The 13942-nt window shown below is 50.9% G+C and overlaps 1 protein-coding gene across 2 annotated transcripts in view; it reads left to right on the top strand.

Moving 5' to 3' along the window:
- The window catches only part of AFAP1L1 (actin filament associated protein 1 like 1), a 56400-nt gene that overhangs the window by 31538 nt on the left and 10920 nt on the right, over window positions 1–13942 (top strand). For both annotated transcript variants that reach the window (XM_080804084.1, XM_080804083.1), the window contains exons 8-15: window positions 1398–1577; window positions 3547–3639; window positions 6466–6559; window positions 6825–6977; window positions 8127–8338; window positions 9964–10109; window positions 10720–10792; window positions 12568–12679. In XM_080804084.1, the coding sequence (XP_080660210.1) occupies window positions 1398–1577; window positions 3547–3639; window positions 6466–6559; window positions 6825–6977; window positions 8127–8338; window positions 9964–10109; window positions 10720–10792; window positions 12568–12679 (1063 nt within the window). The remainder of the gene's footprint in view (window positions 1–1397; window positions 1578–3546; window positions 3640–6465; window positions 6560–6824; window positions 6978–8126; window positions 8339–9963; window positions 10110–10719; window positions 10793–12567; window positions 12680–13942) is intronic.

Raw genomic sequence — 13942 nt, 5'->3', positions numbered from 1 at the left:
ATGTACCTTTAATTCCAGAGTAGGAATATAGATATTTAAGAAAAAAAACTAATAGTTCTTCACCCCCAAATCCATAGAGAAGCCTTGTCCAACATACAACCATTTGAAATACGATTTTTTTTCTCATCCTGGAGCAGTGAAAAGCTCACCCCAGGCCAGAACCACTCCAAAGGTTATGACTTACTTCTTCCCACTCCTTATGCCATTTTTTTTTCTTGGCATATTGCATTGGTTAGGATCTCCAACACAATGTAAATAGAAGCGGTGAGAGCAGGAGTCCTTGTCTCAGTCCAAAGCTCAAAGGAAAGTTGCAATAATTCACTATTAAGGCTGATGTTTGCTATGGGTGGTTTGTAGAAGCTCCTTATCACATTAAGGCAGTCCCTCTATATCTCTAGTTTGCTAAGAGTTTATATTACAAACAGGTGGGAAATTTTACCAAATGCCTTTTCTGTTTCTATTGACATATGTGGCTTTTCTCCTTATTTTCTATTAATATGATTAATTATAGGGTTGGTTTTTGAAGGCTGATGCATTCTTGAAATCCTAGAATAAACCCTATTCGGTCTTAATAAAAAATGCTTTTATATGTGTCTGGATTCTATTTGCTGGTGGGTTTTTTAAGGGCTTTTGCGACCATATTGAGATCAACCTATGATTTTCCCTTTTTGTAATGTCATTGTCAGGTTCTGGTATCAAGATTACCTTGATGCTGGTTTCATAATAAGAACTGGGAATCATTATTGACAATGAGAATCATTATTGATAAATAACTGACTTCCTAAGCCCAACACTGCATCTCTGCTAGGATTCTCTCTGCTGCATTCCTGCTAGGTAACTCATTAGTAGCAGGGAGCTGGTTTCCTTCCGAGCCAGCTTGTTACTTCTCTGGTTCTTTAGACTAGTATGGTCTTCCTAGGATTGTGCTAAATTCTGTCTCTTCCTAATAGATGGCTGTGCCCCTGGGGCCTCTCGGTGGCTCTTGAGATCTAAAGGGTGTCCAGTGGGGCGCCTGGGTGGTTCAGTGGGTTAGGGCCTCTGCCTTTGGCTCAGGTCATGATCCCAGGGTCTGTCTTGGGATCGAGTCCCACATCAGGCTCTCTGCTCCGCGGGGAGCCTGCTTCCTCCTCTCTCTCTGCCTGCCTCTCTGCCTACTTGTGATATCTGTCTGTCAAATAAAGAAATAAAATCTCTAAAAAAAAAAAGGGTGTCCAAAGGCGCCCCCCTTCCAGGCTTCTCTTCTCTGGGGTGAATAACCACAGCCCCTGTCTTCATGCAGTGCCCGAAGCTGGGCTGGGTGTGGGGGGATAGGTCGAGCTCTCCCAAGCCTTTGCAGGAGGGCATCTCCTTCCCCTGCCCTCCAGTCCAGAAGGGTGACCCCTTCTCTTCCTGTCCAGTGTTACAAAAGCTCCAAGGACCGGCAGCCGCATCTGAGACTGGCATTGGATGTCTGCAGCGTCACCTACGTGCCCAAGGACAGCCGGCACAAGAGGCATGAGCTGCGTTTCTCCCAGGGGGCTACCGAGGTCTTGGTGCTGGCCCTGCAGAGCCGGGAGCAAGCCGAGGAGTGGCTGAAGGTACATGGCACCTGCCCTTCCTTCACCCCTTCCCCAGGCCCAGCTTTCAGCCAGGTGGGCTCCAGTCCCTGGAAGAACAGGCCTTGCTCAGGGGAGGGGTGGCAATCAGAGCCCCATGCACAGCTAGGACTGACCTGTGGAGGTGGGCTTCAGACATCTCCAGGAGACAGACCTCAGGCTGGAGTACTGCCTTCCTTCTAGAGATCTGAAGCCTCTTTCTAACGTCCTTACTGTGGGCTTATCCAGCCTGGAATATACCTCCTGGAATGGGGAGCTTAATATCTTCGAAGGAAACATATTTTATTGTTAGATAAGCTAATCCTTTAAAAAAATAAAAAAGGAAAAATCCTTCCTGTCTCAGGTGAAATGTGTATCCTTGTAACACCCACCTGTGGTCCAACTTCCACATCTTGCCTCTGACTGCAGAGCAGTGAGTTACCGTGTACTGAGCACATATCTTGTGCCATGCATCGTGCTAAGAGCATTACATACTTGACCTCATTTACTCTTGGCAGTGGGACTATTATCGTTCCCCTTTTACAGATGAGGAAACTGAGGCCCAGGAATCTTCTGTGTCTTGCCAAAAGTCACCCAACCAAGTCGTTGCAGGCAAGATTAGGAGCTACCAAGGAAATCTACTCCAAAGGCCATAGCAGGGTGGCACAGTGACGACAAGGGAGGACTTTGGTGGCTCACAGACTTGAGTTCAGGTCTCAGACCTCAATGGCACTTACTGGCTAGGTAATCTTCTGCAAATGACTTTGCCTATCTGTGCCTCAGTATCCTCTTCTGTAAAATGGTTCTTGTAAAGATTCTGGAGACCATTTAATATAGTGCCTGCCAGACAGTAAGTCCTCAGTAACTAAGTGATCATTGTGTGATGGAGGTGGGGCTGCCCTCCGCAGTCCCTTACCTCGGGCCGGCAGGCCGTGTCCCTGCACCCTGTCCCGCTTCCCCCCTGACACCTTTCCCCCTCCTCCTCTGATCTTCCTCTGGAACAAAGAAACCAGACCCCTCCTTCCCTCGCCTTCCTCCCTTCCTTCCTGTGATAACCAGCTCTCCCCTTGGGAGGCTTAGTGCTGCTCATTATCTTTGTCTCAGGAGGGGAAGGAAGGGAGAGAACCCGGCCTGTTGGGGGAGCCTCTGCCCTCCAAGGGCCGGGTGAGTCAGAAGAAGGAGCACTAGACTGGAGACTGAGACTGGAGTCAAGCCTGGACTGGGACGGTTGATATCCGATACGGGGGGTCATTAACCCAGAGGTTCAGGGCAGCCAACCATGGCTTTGCTTCTCAGTGCCCCATCATCCTAGTCTGTGACGTAGAGATCACAGTCGTCTCGGCCCCTCGAGGCTGCTGTGGGGATACAACAGGGTAATCCACGTAAAACCTCAGATGGGTGAGCAACCGGTGACGGCCGCCATTATTCATGTTCTGGGTGCTTCTGCGGTGTGAGTGAGTGCCCAGGGTCTCCGCATCCACGTCTTTGAAACGGAGGGGGTAGCCCGGTGGTCTGCAGGCCGTTGCCAAGGTTCCGCACCGTCACAGGAGCCCGTCTCTTGTGCTTGCACAGGGCGTCCTGGGTCACATGGCCCTCCACACCCACAATCTCACCGGTCCTCAGGCACCCCAAGGACGAAAGCAGAGGATAGTATTATCCCCATGTGACACATAGGGAAACAAAGGCCCACAGGGAGAATGCGGCTTTCACAGAACGTGCAACTGATTAGCAACGGAGCCCGGTCTAGAAGCCATGCCTCTTGTTCCCCAGCCCCCTTATCTTTTCAATTCAAGGGGCAGATGCAGGAGAAAGCCTGTTCAAACCCCGATGTGCAGGAGGCCACATCAACCCCTCCCTTCTGCTCAGGGATCCCATCCCCGCTTCTTGATGGCCCTGACCACAGACTTCGTTCTTCCTTCTGCCTCCACAGTAGCCCTGCCCCCCTGCTGACAGCCATGCCCCCTCTCCGCAGGTCATCCGAGAGGTGAGCAGGCCTGCCGGGGCAACGGAGGGTGGAGACGTGCCCAGATCCCCCGTCCTCCTGTGCAAGCTGGACCTAGACAAGGTACATCCGTCTCCTCAAGGTCTCCTCTGTGCTGGGCAGCAGAGACTCTGCCCCAGGGAATCCACGGGCGGGTGGTGAAGCCAGGCACCGGCCTCATGCAAGCCGTGAGCGCCCTGCATGGAGCTGGCACGAGAACAGCCGTGAATTAATGCGGGCGGGACCGAATGAATGCCCACGTCCAAGGCACAGTGTGAGCCGGAGGAGGGAGTAAGTAACCCTTCCAGGACAGGAGGAGGACACCGTTGAATGGAGCCATGAAAAGCCAATTGGAAACTGTCAGAGGAGTGTGCCCTACTGGGACGGGAGTGGAGCGGTACTTGCTCAGGCAGCCGGAAATCCTATGCGCTGGTCCCCTTCGCTTTGCCAGGTGTAGCTGGGTGACCAAGGGACTCAGCCCCAAACCTACACACATGGAATAAAGGTTAGTGTTTCTAGAATAAGACTGTGTGGCCGGCATTGTCCTGTAGGCTTCACACGTATTACCTACTTTCATTCCTATGACGACTCTTCGACGAATTCCATTGTCAGGTGAGGAAGCTGGGACACAGAGCGGCTTACCCCAAGTCCCATAGTCCGTATGAAGGAGAACGAGGATATATACCCAGACACCTGGCTCTTGATGACTTTGCCATCCCATCTCTCAAGGAGGCGGAGGGGGCGAGCTGAGCTCTGCTTGGCAAGTCGTTGGTGAGCCCAGAGCACCAGGCGTTGTGCTGGGCACGCAGGCACAATGCCAACAGAAACACCGTGCCCCCCCCCAGCTGGGGGGCACTGCGTGAGCTCTGGGAGGGGAAAGTACCAGGTACCCTGGGAGCAACTGTCAGGGGCCAGCTCTTGTCCCAGGAATCTGGGAAGGTTCTCTGAGAGAGTGCATTTATGATGAGGGTGAATAACTCGTAAGGAAGGGGAGGACAAGGGCATTCCAAGCCCAGGGAGCAGGACACGGAGTAGAGGGAAAGCATGGAATGGAAGGCAGCCAGTGTGGCTGGACTCAGACAGAAGGGGACTCCCTGGACTATTAGAGTGGCCCTTTCCATGACCTTTCTGGCAGCCCTGAAGGGGACAGGGGTTCACGCTGGCTGGAGGGGCAGTGGGGAGGGGGAGGGAAGATGGCACCTGTGTTAAGCTTTGAAGAACAGGTGAGACTGCATGGAGGCAGAGGTGGGCCAAGGGGCAGGGGCTGCAAGGCAGCAGCAGAAGCAAAGGCGCGGGGTCAACAGAGAGTCACTGGGAGAGGACGGGTAGAAGGCTCTCATGCAGGCAGAGGCTGGGGAAGATCAACCCTACCTTCACTTGGCCCTTGCCGTTTGTAGGGACTGAAGGAACGCAACATGGACAGTGTGCACGTGCATGCATGTGGACAGTGTCTACCTGTGTGCACGTGCACACACCCACAGGCCATGCCGTGGTGCAGGCCCATGTGTGTGTGGAAGATGGGGAGGCGAGCCTGTGCAGAGGACACTTCTACACTCAGTGTCCGGGGAGGGTTGATCAAAGGTTGAGGGTGGGATTTTGGAAGTGAGTGGGATTGAGGGCTGTGGTCTCCATGGAATCCTGTATGCGAAGCCCATTCCAAAGGGTTCAGAGTGTGTTTTGTATCTGTGCTCTATCTTGATGAAAAACTTGCCATCCTTATACCACTGCAGGACGAATAAAACTATATGTTGTTTCACAATTTACAGGGGAGATCGTTTATACTTTTAACAGATCTATCCCAATTCAGACAGTGGCCATGTTTCCAGCCTTTGGAAACTGAGGGGAGCCCAAGGCCTCTCCTGTCTCTCAAGCCCCCAAGTGTCACGCTTAGAGCAAAGCATCCCTGAGCCTGGTCCGGGAAGTCCTTGGCAGGAACAGTGGAGAGCCCTCAGAGCTCTGTTCTTCTACTTTTTAAGTGGGTTGGTGGCATTTTAATCCTGTCCCTAGTCTGACTGGCACCGTTTAGCTTTTAAAGCGAGGTGGCAGCACAGCCCACAGGTGTGGGAGAGGAGACCATCTGCTGGCTCCCTGGGAAAGGGTGTGATTCAAGCGAGAAGAACAAGCCTCAACGAGAGGAAAGGATGTTCCTGCATTCCCGCAACTAACAGGTGGTACCAGGGACAGAATCTTCTCCAAGGTCCATCTGACCCTGCCCTACCACCTCCACAGTACCTGGTAGGCACTTAACTGACCTTGTCCGAATGAGCGAATGAACAAACAGATGAGCGATGGGTCCAGAGGTGGTGGACAAGTAAAGCTGCTTTGGCTGCCGTGGAGTTGCTGTCATGGCGCATGTGCGCGTCTTCACCGCCCTCTTCACGGAGTCAGGGCTATGATCACCCCTCCGTTGTCACCGCTCACATTTCCCGGTCACCAAGTCTGGCCATAACTATTCTGAACATGCCGACTCATCCCTTTTTTCTACATCTTGTCGTCTTAGCTCCTCCCTTAACCACATCTCACCTTGCCGAGGATGACACTCTCTAATGTGGTTCTTTTGCTGACAGTCTGTCCCTACCGAGGTCACCTAAACCAGTTGCATGACATTAGTATCCCACTTAAATATCTCCCCAGACCCTGTCACCTACTGAATATGGGAAATCCTAGGAACTTATTACAGCGCGTTACAACAAGGTGCCTGGCTCCCCAAACGGACGATGAGAGATTCGAAGGCACAACTGCCCTAAGTCAGCGTGTCCTCCCCAGACCTGGAGTAGAGTCAGGCCCAGGAGAGGTGCTGACAAATATTTGTTAGGTGATCTTTGTGTGCAGAGGTTGGGGGGATTGGACCAACAAAGGGCGACTTCTGAGTGTGCCCTCTGACAAGAGGCTGTCTGTGTTCCTCCCCAGAGACTGTCCCAAGAGAAGCAAACTTCAGACTCAGACAGCCTGGGCATGGGTGACAGCTGTTCTACTCTGGGCCGCAGGGAGGCCTGCGACCACGGTAGGAGCCTCTGGGGGCTGAGGCTGGAGAATGCCAGAGCTGGGAGGGGCCTTGCCGGGGGACACGGTGCAAAGCAGGTCCCAAGGGCTCTGGAGATCTGGGGATCTGGAGATCTGAAGATCTGGGGAAGGTCACCTGGCCTCTTCAGACCTGCAGCAGCCATCAGGCCCCAGTGCAGGCTGAAAGGGCCGTTGGGAAGGCTGGGGTAGGTGGGTCTGGGACGTGGGGCTCCCTCCCTTCCCCTCACCCATCTCCATGGCAACAGGCAAAGCGAAGAAGAGCAGTCTGGCAGAGCTGAAAGGCTCAGTGAGCAGGGCTGCCGGCCGCAAGATCACCCGCATCATCAGCTTCTCCAAGAAGAAGCCGCTGGCTGACGACCCGCAGATGCCCTGCTCCGAGGAGGAGGTCCCATGCTGCGGTGGGTCCTGGGAACTGGCAGGAGGAGAGTCACACCCTGGGGCTGTGGGCCCCTGGACTAAGCAGGAAAACCCTCTAGGCCTCTTCCACCTTGCTCCCAGGGCAGAGGAGAGAATCCCACCCAACCCCCACTCCATCAACAACCCATGCCTTTCCATCACTTCTCTCCAGTGAGGCCCTAACACTCAGGAAAAGGAAATGCCACCTGACTCCCCATCTCTGTGTTCCCTTTGACCTCAGCTCCAGCTACTGCCCGTCTGTGGGCCTCAGTTTCCTCCACTGTGATGGGAGGAGAGCCTCTTATCTCCTCCCAGCACATAACATGCCAGGTGTATAAGTTACAACCCAGTCTCATAACCAAATTTCTCGGGTAAAAATATTTAAGTACTAACAGATGCAATCAGTGTGAGTTAAACATGGTTATAAATGCCTTCAATGGAAGTTTAATATGGCTTAGAAGGGGAGATATATTATTCTGTTCTCGTTAATGCAGTGTTCCATGTACTGGACTCCAATAGAAAATTCTGTATTTTGGATATGCAGTAATATTCCTTTAAGCCCGAAAAAATATTATAAAATCACATGGCTATAAAGAATTATTTTGTAACCAGTGAATTAGGGCATGTTGTAGGAAAAAATTATTTAAATCTAAAATGTTGAGAGTGAATTCTAAACCCATTGGTCATCAGCCTGTGCCTTGCTCATTTTAGAGTTCTTTCTCTTGGCTGGATGCTTTTGTTCCTGCATGCTGCCACCAGGTGTCAGCATCACCCATGATTTTCTGTCTCACTAATCGGTTCAGTATTTGGAGAGGAGGAAAGGCAAAAGGGATAGTTTCGTCTTTTACTCACCTCTACGGTAGTCTCCTGCCCTTTTCACCAAGCTGGATGTGGTACAAAGACTGTGTAGCAATATAGGAGTGTGCTCATCATCCCCATTTCAGATAAGGAAATGAAACTCAGGGGGAAGAGGGTGCCAGAGGCCGCAGGCCCAGACAGAGTGAGCTGATCCAGGACCCACAAGGCCTCTTTCCAGCTAGAGAACGAGGGTTGTTCCTAAGGTGTAGACCCATGCAGATTCATAGCCCCCACCTTGGGTTTCCCCAGGGCCGGGCTGTCAGGAGGTCACCCCGCTGGTCTCCCCCTCCCAGGCTACCTGAACGTGTTGGTGAACCAGGGCTGGAAGGAACGCTGGTGCCGCCTGAAATGCAACACTTTGTACTTCCACAAGGATCACACAGACCTGAGGACCCACGTGAATGCCATTGCTCTCCGCGGCTGTGAGGTGGCCCCAGGCTTTGGGCCCAGACATCCATTTGCCTTCAGGATTCTGCGCAACCGGCAGGAGGTTGCCATCTTGGAGGTGAGAGGAGAGAATCCGGGGGTTCCTGGTGGTGTTGGCTGAGGAGCTTTGGCCTGAGTATGGGCTTTTGTCTTGGGGACCTTGCTAACGGACATTACAGGGACTGAGGAAAAGGGAAAGTAAGCCCACAGGCTGCCAAGTGACCGAGAATGACTACCAGTAAAAAAAAAAACAAAAAAAAAAAAAACAGGACACCCACTTAAATTTGAATTTCAGATAAACGACAATGGTTTTAATGCAAGTATATCCCATGCGATATTTGGGATATACCTATACTGAAAAAGTATGCGTTGTTTATCTGAAGGTCAAATTTAACAGAACATTCTGCATTTTTATTAGTTAAATCTGGCAACCCTAGAACCAAAGTTTGTTTACTCTCCCTTGTCTTAAAATCCCAAGCCCAAAAGGCATCTAGTCTGATCTAACCTGGATCTGAATCGGAACCCCCAAAAACCTTTCCACCAGTGGTTGGCCGCCTCAGATAAAACCCTGCCCTTCAAGGCAGCCTGCCCCTCCCATCAAGCGGCTACATTTTTAGAAAGATGTTCTCCATACTGAGTTGAAATCTTTGAGCTCCAGGAAGGCAGTAACCATGCCTGTTCTACATACTTTCGGTTTTTCCAGAAGCCAGCATGATGCCCAGCCCATACTAAGGGCTCAATTACTATTTGAGGAACAAATGGCCGAATGAAAACGTGATTTCAATCCACCCATTCATGGTCGTTCCTACCCAGTGGCCCTCTCCCTCCTCTCTGAGGTCCTGCACCCATGCATGGAGCCTCTCCTCCACATGGCCCTCATTTGGCTTTTTAGGATTTAAAATGTAAACCCTGGAAGGAAAATTAAAGAACTACCCCCTCACATTACAAACAGGGAAACTGAGGCCAGGGCAGTCAGGTGCTTTGTCCAAGGACCCAAGGGTGTCAGCGGCCTCTTGTTCTGATCCTAGAATGAAAATCTGGCCTCTCGATCTTGTTTGCTTTGTCCAGTACCCACTGCCTCACCCAGTTCTTAAATATCGAGAAATATTGCCTGTCACTCACTTTTACTTTTGATAGGTTGATAAAGGTCTCTTATTTCTCTTAAATTAAACACAGAGCTTTCTGGCAAGAAGCATGCTTCCCTTATACAAGTCTAGCATTTGTATGCCCAGTTGATTTTATAAGAATGCTCTTTAAATGAGAACTATCCAGAAATATGGGTTCAGTTAACCAGCAACTTCTTGGCTGTTTTCCTGTATACTAGTACTACAAATAATTGGCAGTTATAAGGGAGAAATTTCGATTGGGTTATGTGAGAAATAGTTTCCTCTAGTAAAAAAATAAATATTTTTTTAAAAATTCAGGAAACACCCAAGTGCTGTTTTCACATCTAAATGGTCATGAAGGCTCTGAGGATTGTGAGGGAGGGTGTGTGTCTTAGAGAGGTGATCAGGGAGGGCTTCTCTGAGGAGGAGGCATTGAGCCAAAACCTGAATAAAGAAGAGGGGGAAGCCACTTGGATTTCTGGATGTGTGTTGGAGCCCTGAGTATTGGCTACATAGCAGGTACTGTACAAATACGGGTTTGGCTGAAGTGAGCAGGTAGCCTGAGGTTGTAACATCAGCCAGTGCCTCTCTCCCGCAGGCAAACTGCTCCGAGGACATGGGCCGCTGGCTTGGGCTGTTGCTGGTGGAGATGGGCTCCAAAGTCACTCCCGAGGCACTGCACTATGACTACGTGGATGTGGAGACCTTAACCAGCATCGTCAGTGCCGGGCGCAACTCCTTCCTGTGAGGGCTGGCACCCCACAGCCCCCCGCAGCCTCTCAGAGCCGTGGGTGCTGGGAGGGAAGGGAGGAAGAGCTGAGGAGGGCTCTGCTTCCTTGGGAAGTCAGAGGGGGGTGCCTTCCTCCTCCAGCAAGCAGGCGAGAGCTGGCTAGCAGAGGGAGTCCCGGGTCCGAGGAGGGGGTGGGGGAGCTGGGCAGGCAGTGAGCAAAAGAGCAGAGAAGCCCGGCTGCGGTCGTGACTGCTCGGCTCTCATGCCTCGGAACCTCAGGGTCTCACACCCTTGGCCATCAGGGCTGGTACATGGCCTGGAAGAGCCGGGTTCAAGTCATGACTCTCACGACTGACAGCTTGGGGTGGCTGCTTGCCAGCTTGAATTCTGAGTTCTCACTTACAGAATGGAGATGATGAGTCACTCACCTCTTGGTTGCTGCAAGAATCGTGCAGCTCCTGCCTCTGAGGCCCTGAACATAGCAATGGCCCGAGCTGCCTGGCATGGCTGCTGTCACTAAGCTTCCAGCACTCATCACAGAATCAAAGGAGAGTAGACAGACAGCTCTGTAAGCCACAAAGTGTCATCATCACTGCCATCATCATGACACCTTATATTTTCTAGATATGCAAGATCCTGCCAGGATCAGTGGCCAGAGCCCCGTGTGTATGATGATGTCCCTTATGAAAAGATACAGGTGCGCTCCCTTGGGAGGGCTGGGAATGTGGCAAAGGCCACTGATTAGCTCTTTCTCTCTCTCTCTGCCACTACTTCTTTTTTCCTGTACTCAGAGATAATCCTCATTGAACCATCCGCTGGAAAGGGAGGGAGGACCCTTCTTATCATAGATCATGGCTCAGTACGGAATCCTCTGGCAGAGGAGGCAGGGTGGTACAGCAAAGAGCCCCTAGATCAGGAAGAGGATAGGATTTTGATGACCGCAAAGCACTATGCTGGTCCGAGCAAGATGTTGGGCTCTCCACCGGCTCACTGCTCTGTGAACTGATGCTGCTGACTCGGGGGTGCCTGGGTCGGGGGGGGGGGGGTCCTGGCCACTAACTGGGTGGCCACTCCCATAGACCTTCACTTGGTGGCATCCACAGTCTGGCCTTCAGCTCCCAGGACAGAGTCTCCCCATTTGCTCACTAAATCAAGGAGATGCCAGTGAGGCCTCGGTAGCCATCACAAGAACAGACTGCTTCTGGCAGCGTGTCCCATGTCTTTTCCTCCCATGGGAGAGCAAGACAGCCACCTTCTGATCAGACACTGGTGGATGGGTCAGGCCTCGCAGCTGGGGGAGAAAGAGGGAATTAAGCTGTCAAGGAAAGTTGACATGTCTGCACGCCAGGCCCCCTGCCTTGGACACAGCTGGATGACCCCTAGCTCTCACCTCTAAGGCTCCCTTTTCTAGAAAGTTCTCCAGCCATCCTTCTTCTGCCTATATGGTCTTTCTTCAGATTCAGATGAACCAGTGGATGCAGCTTGAGATCTTTCTCAGCTGCAGAGATTAGTAGCCAGACACCTTAGTACCTGATGGCATGAACTTTGGATTTGGGGCTGAATCTGGGTGACCTTGGGCTTCACTTCTCTAATCCTCATTTCCTGGCTTCAGATGAATACTATAAAACCTACCTGGTTGGATGATTGTGAGAACCAAATGAAATACTATATAAAAAGAGTTTAGCAGCACATACACATCAGAAGGTCTCACACTGAGTAAAGAGTACTATTGTTATCAATATCATTATTATGTTACATTATTATTATACTCCACTCATGATTCCCTGAGCTCTGACCAGATTCTGAGTGCCCATAATACTCTACATGCACAAATGTATAACCAGTTTAGTGGTGCCTGGGTGGCTCAGTCAGTTAAGCATCTGCCTTTAGCTCAGGTCCTGATCTCAGGGTCCTGGGACCCAGCCTCGGGTCTGGCTCCTCACTCAGCAGAGAGCCTGTTTCTCCCTCTCCCTCTGGCCCTCCCCCTGTTCACACACTCTCTCCTCTCCCTCTCTCTCTTAAATAAATAAAATCTTCTTTAAAAATGTAGAGCCAGTTTATTAAGTTATATAACATCTACCATTGGCTGATGTCATCCACGACTTTTGATCTTAACTGGAACTCTACATTTAGCGATTTCAGAAAATGTGAAGGATACTTCCAAATCATGTGAAGACGGAAGTATCTATGATGAATCAAATATGCTCACCCAGAGCCCCCTGAGTCTTCCAAATTTTCCTCTCACCAGATATTCCAGTTTAGGGGCACCTTCTGCAGCCCTCAACCCAATCACACGATACATACTAGTAGAAGTCGTCTAGAAACTGTTGAGTGCGGCCCCAGTCTAAAAATGTAAGGCTGTGATCTCAGAGGTCCTGCAGTGCTCACCCCCTCCACTCAGTGCAGAATACACCCTTGCCTGGAGGGCTCTGAGCCTACCTGCTCTTCACCTCCTTTCTCCATCTCCCCCAGGACGAGGAGCCCAAGCATCCCTCGGGCACCCAGGTGAAACGCCATGCCTCCTCCTGCAGTGAGAAGTCCCACCGGGTGGATCCGCAGGTCAAAGTCAAGCGCCATGCCTCCAGTGAGTTCTGGGTGGGAGCGAGGAAGGGAATGAAACCATCCACGGGGTCGGGGATCTCCAATCAGATTCCCCCAGGCAGCGGACATGTGAATTAATGAGCTAAGTGAGATATTAAGAAAACACTCTACCATATGAAAAATGACAGCACAAGCCACGTGACAGAGGGCAGGAAGGCTGTGGCCTCCAGAGGGCAGAAAGAGGGGATGGGGTGGGGAAGTCTGCAGGAACCTGGAGCTCGCAGGCGCCATCTAGAGGGCTCGCTGCTACTCAGCTCCAGCCAGCGGCTCCCACATGGTGGGGCAGCCCAGCTTCGCAGATCATTCAAGAACAGAAACCTTGCCTTCATAGGAAATCTACTGACTTCTTAATATCAGCAACTAGTTTTCAGAAATTTTAACATTAAGTAAGGCCACATATATTTTTATGCTGCAATGTTGCATATATATGAATACCCACATACACATATAAAATTCATCCTCAAGTTCTGTCTGTTCCGAAGTCTAAAAATATTTTCAAATTCTGATCTGGGGGAGTACATGGAGAAAGGAACCCCTCCCAACTCCCTCAGGTCAGCTGCCATGAAAGGCACAGCTCACCTCCGTGTCCCAGCCCACACTCTCCCTAGCACCCCATAGATGAGCTGCGTGAATTTTGCCCTGTTGCCACACTGCACAATAAAGGCTAAGCATGCCAGACTCTGGTCAGTTCTGTTTGACTTCCAGCACTAATCTCTGCTCCTGTGTGATTCACAAGCCGGCTGGCTTCCTGTAGGACAGCATATCCCAAGAACCTTTTCAGTTACTGCTTTACAGTGCTTCCCCTGCCCCTGAACAGAGTCAAGTTCTATTCCTTGCTTTTTGAAGATTTATTTTTAAAATACTTTTCTTTATTAGATCTCCACTTCAGTAATGTAGATTATCTCTTCTGGGGGTCAGAAGACCTGCATTCTGTTCCCCCACTTGATCATTAAATTACTAACTAACTTTGGAAAAGTCCCTTCTTTGTGGTTGTGTCACATTCCTTACACTCTGCTCTCTTTAGCACTGGAAATACAGGCCTTTATGGAACGGCCATTTTCAAATGGAAAAGTAGGGTTGTCTGGGTGGCTCAGTCTCTTAAGTGTCTGACTCTTGATTTTGGCTCAGGTTGTGTTCTCAGGGTCTGAGATCAAGCCCCACATCAGGCTCCGCACTAAGCGTGGAGTCTGCTTATGATTCTCTCTTCCTCTCTGCCCACACCCCCCACTTACGCTCATGCTCACTC

Source organism: Martes martes (genome assembly GCF_963455335.1).
Source record: "Martes martes genome assembly, chromosome: 5".
NCBI lineage: Eukaryota > Metazoa > Chordata > Mammalia > Carnivora > Mustelidae > Martes > Martes martes.
Note: the sequence above shows the minus strand (reverse complement) of the source record. Positions and strands in the feature narration are given on the sequence as shown.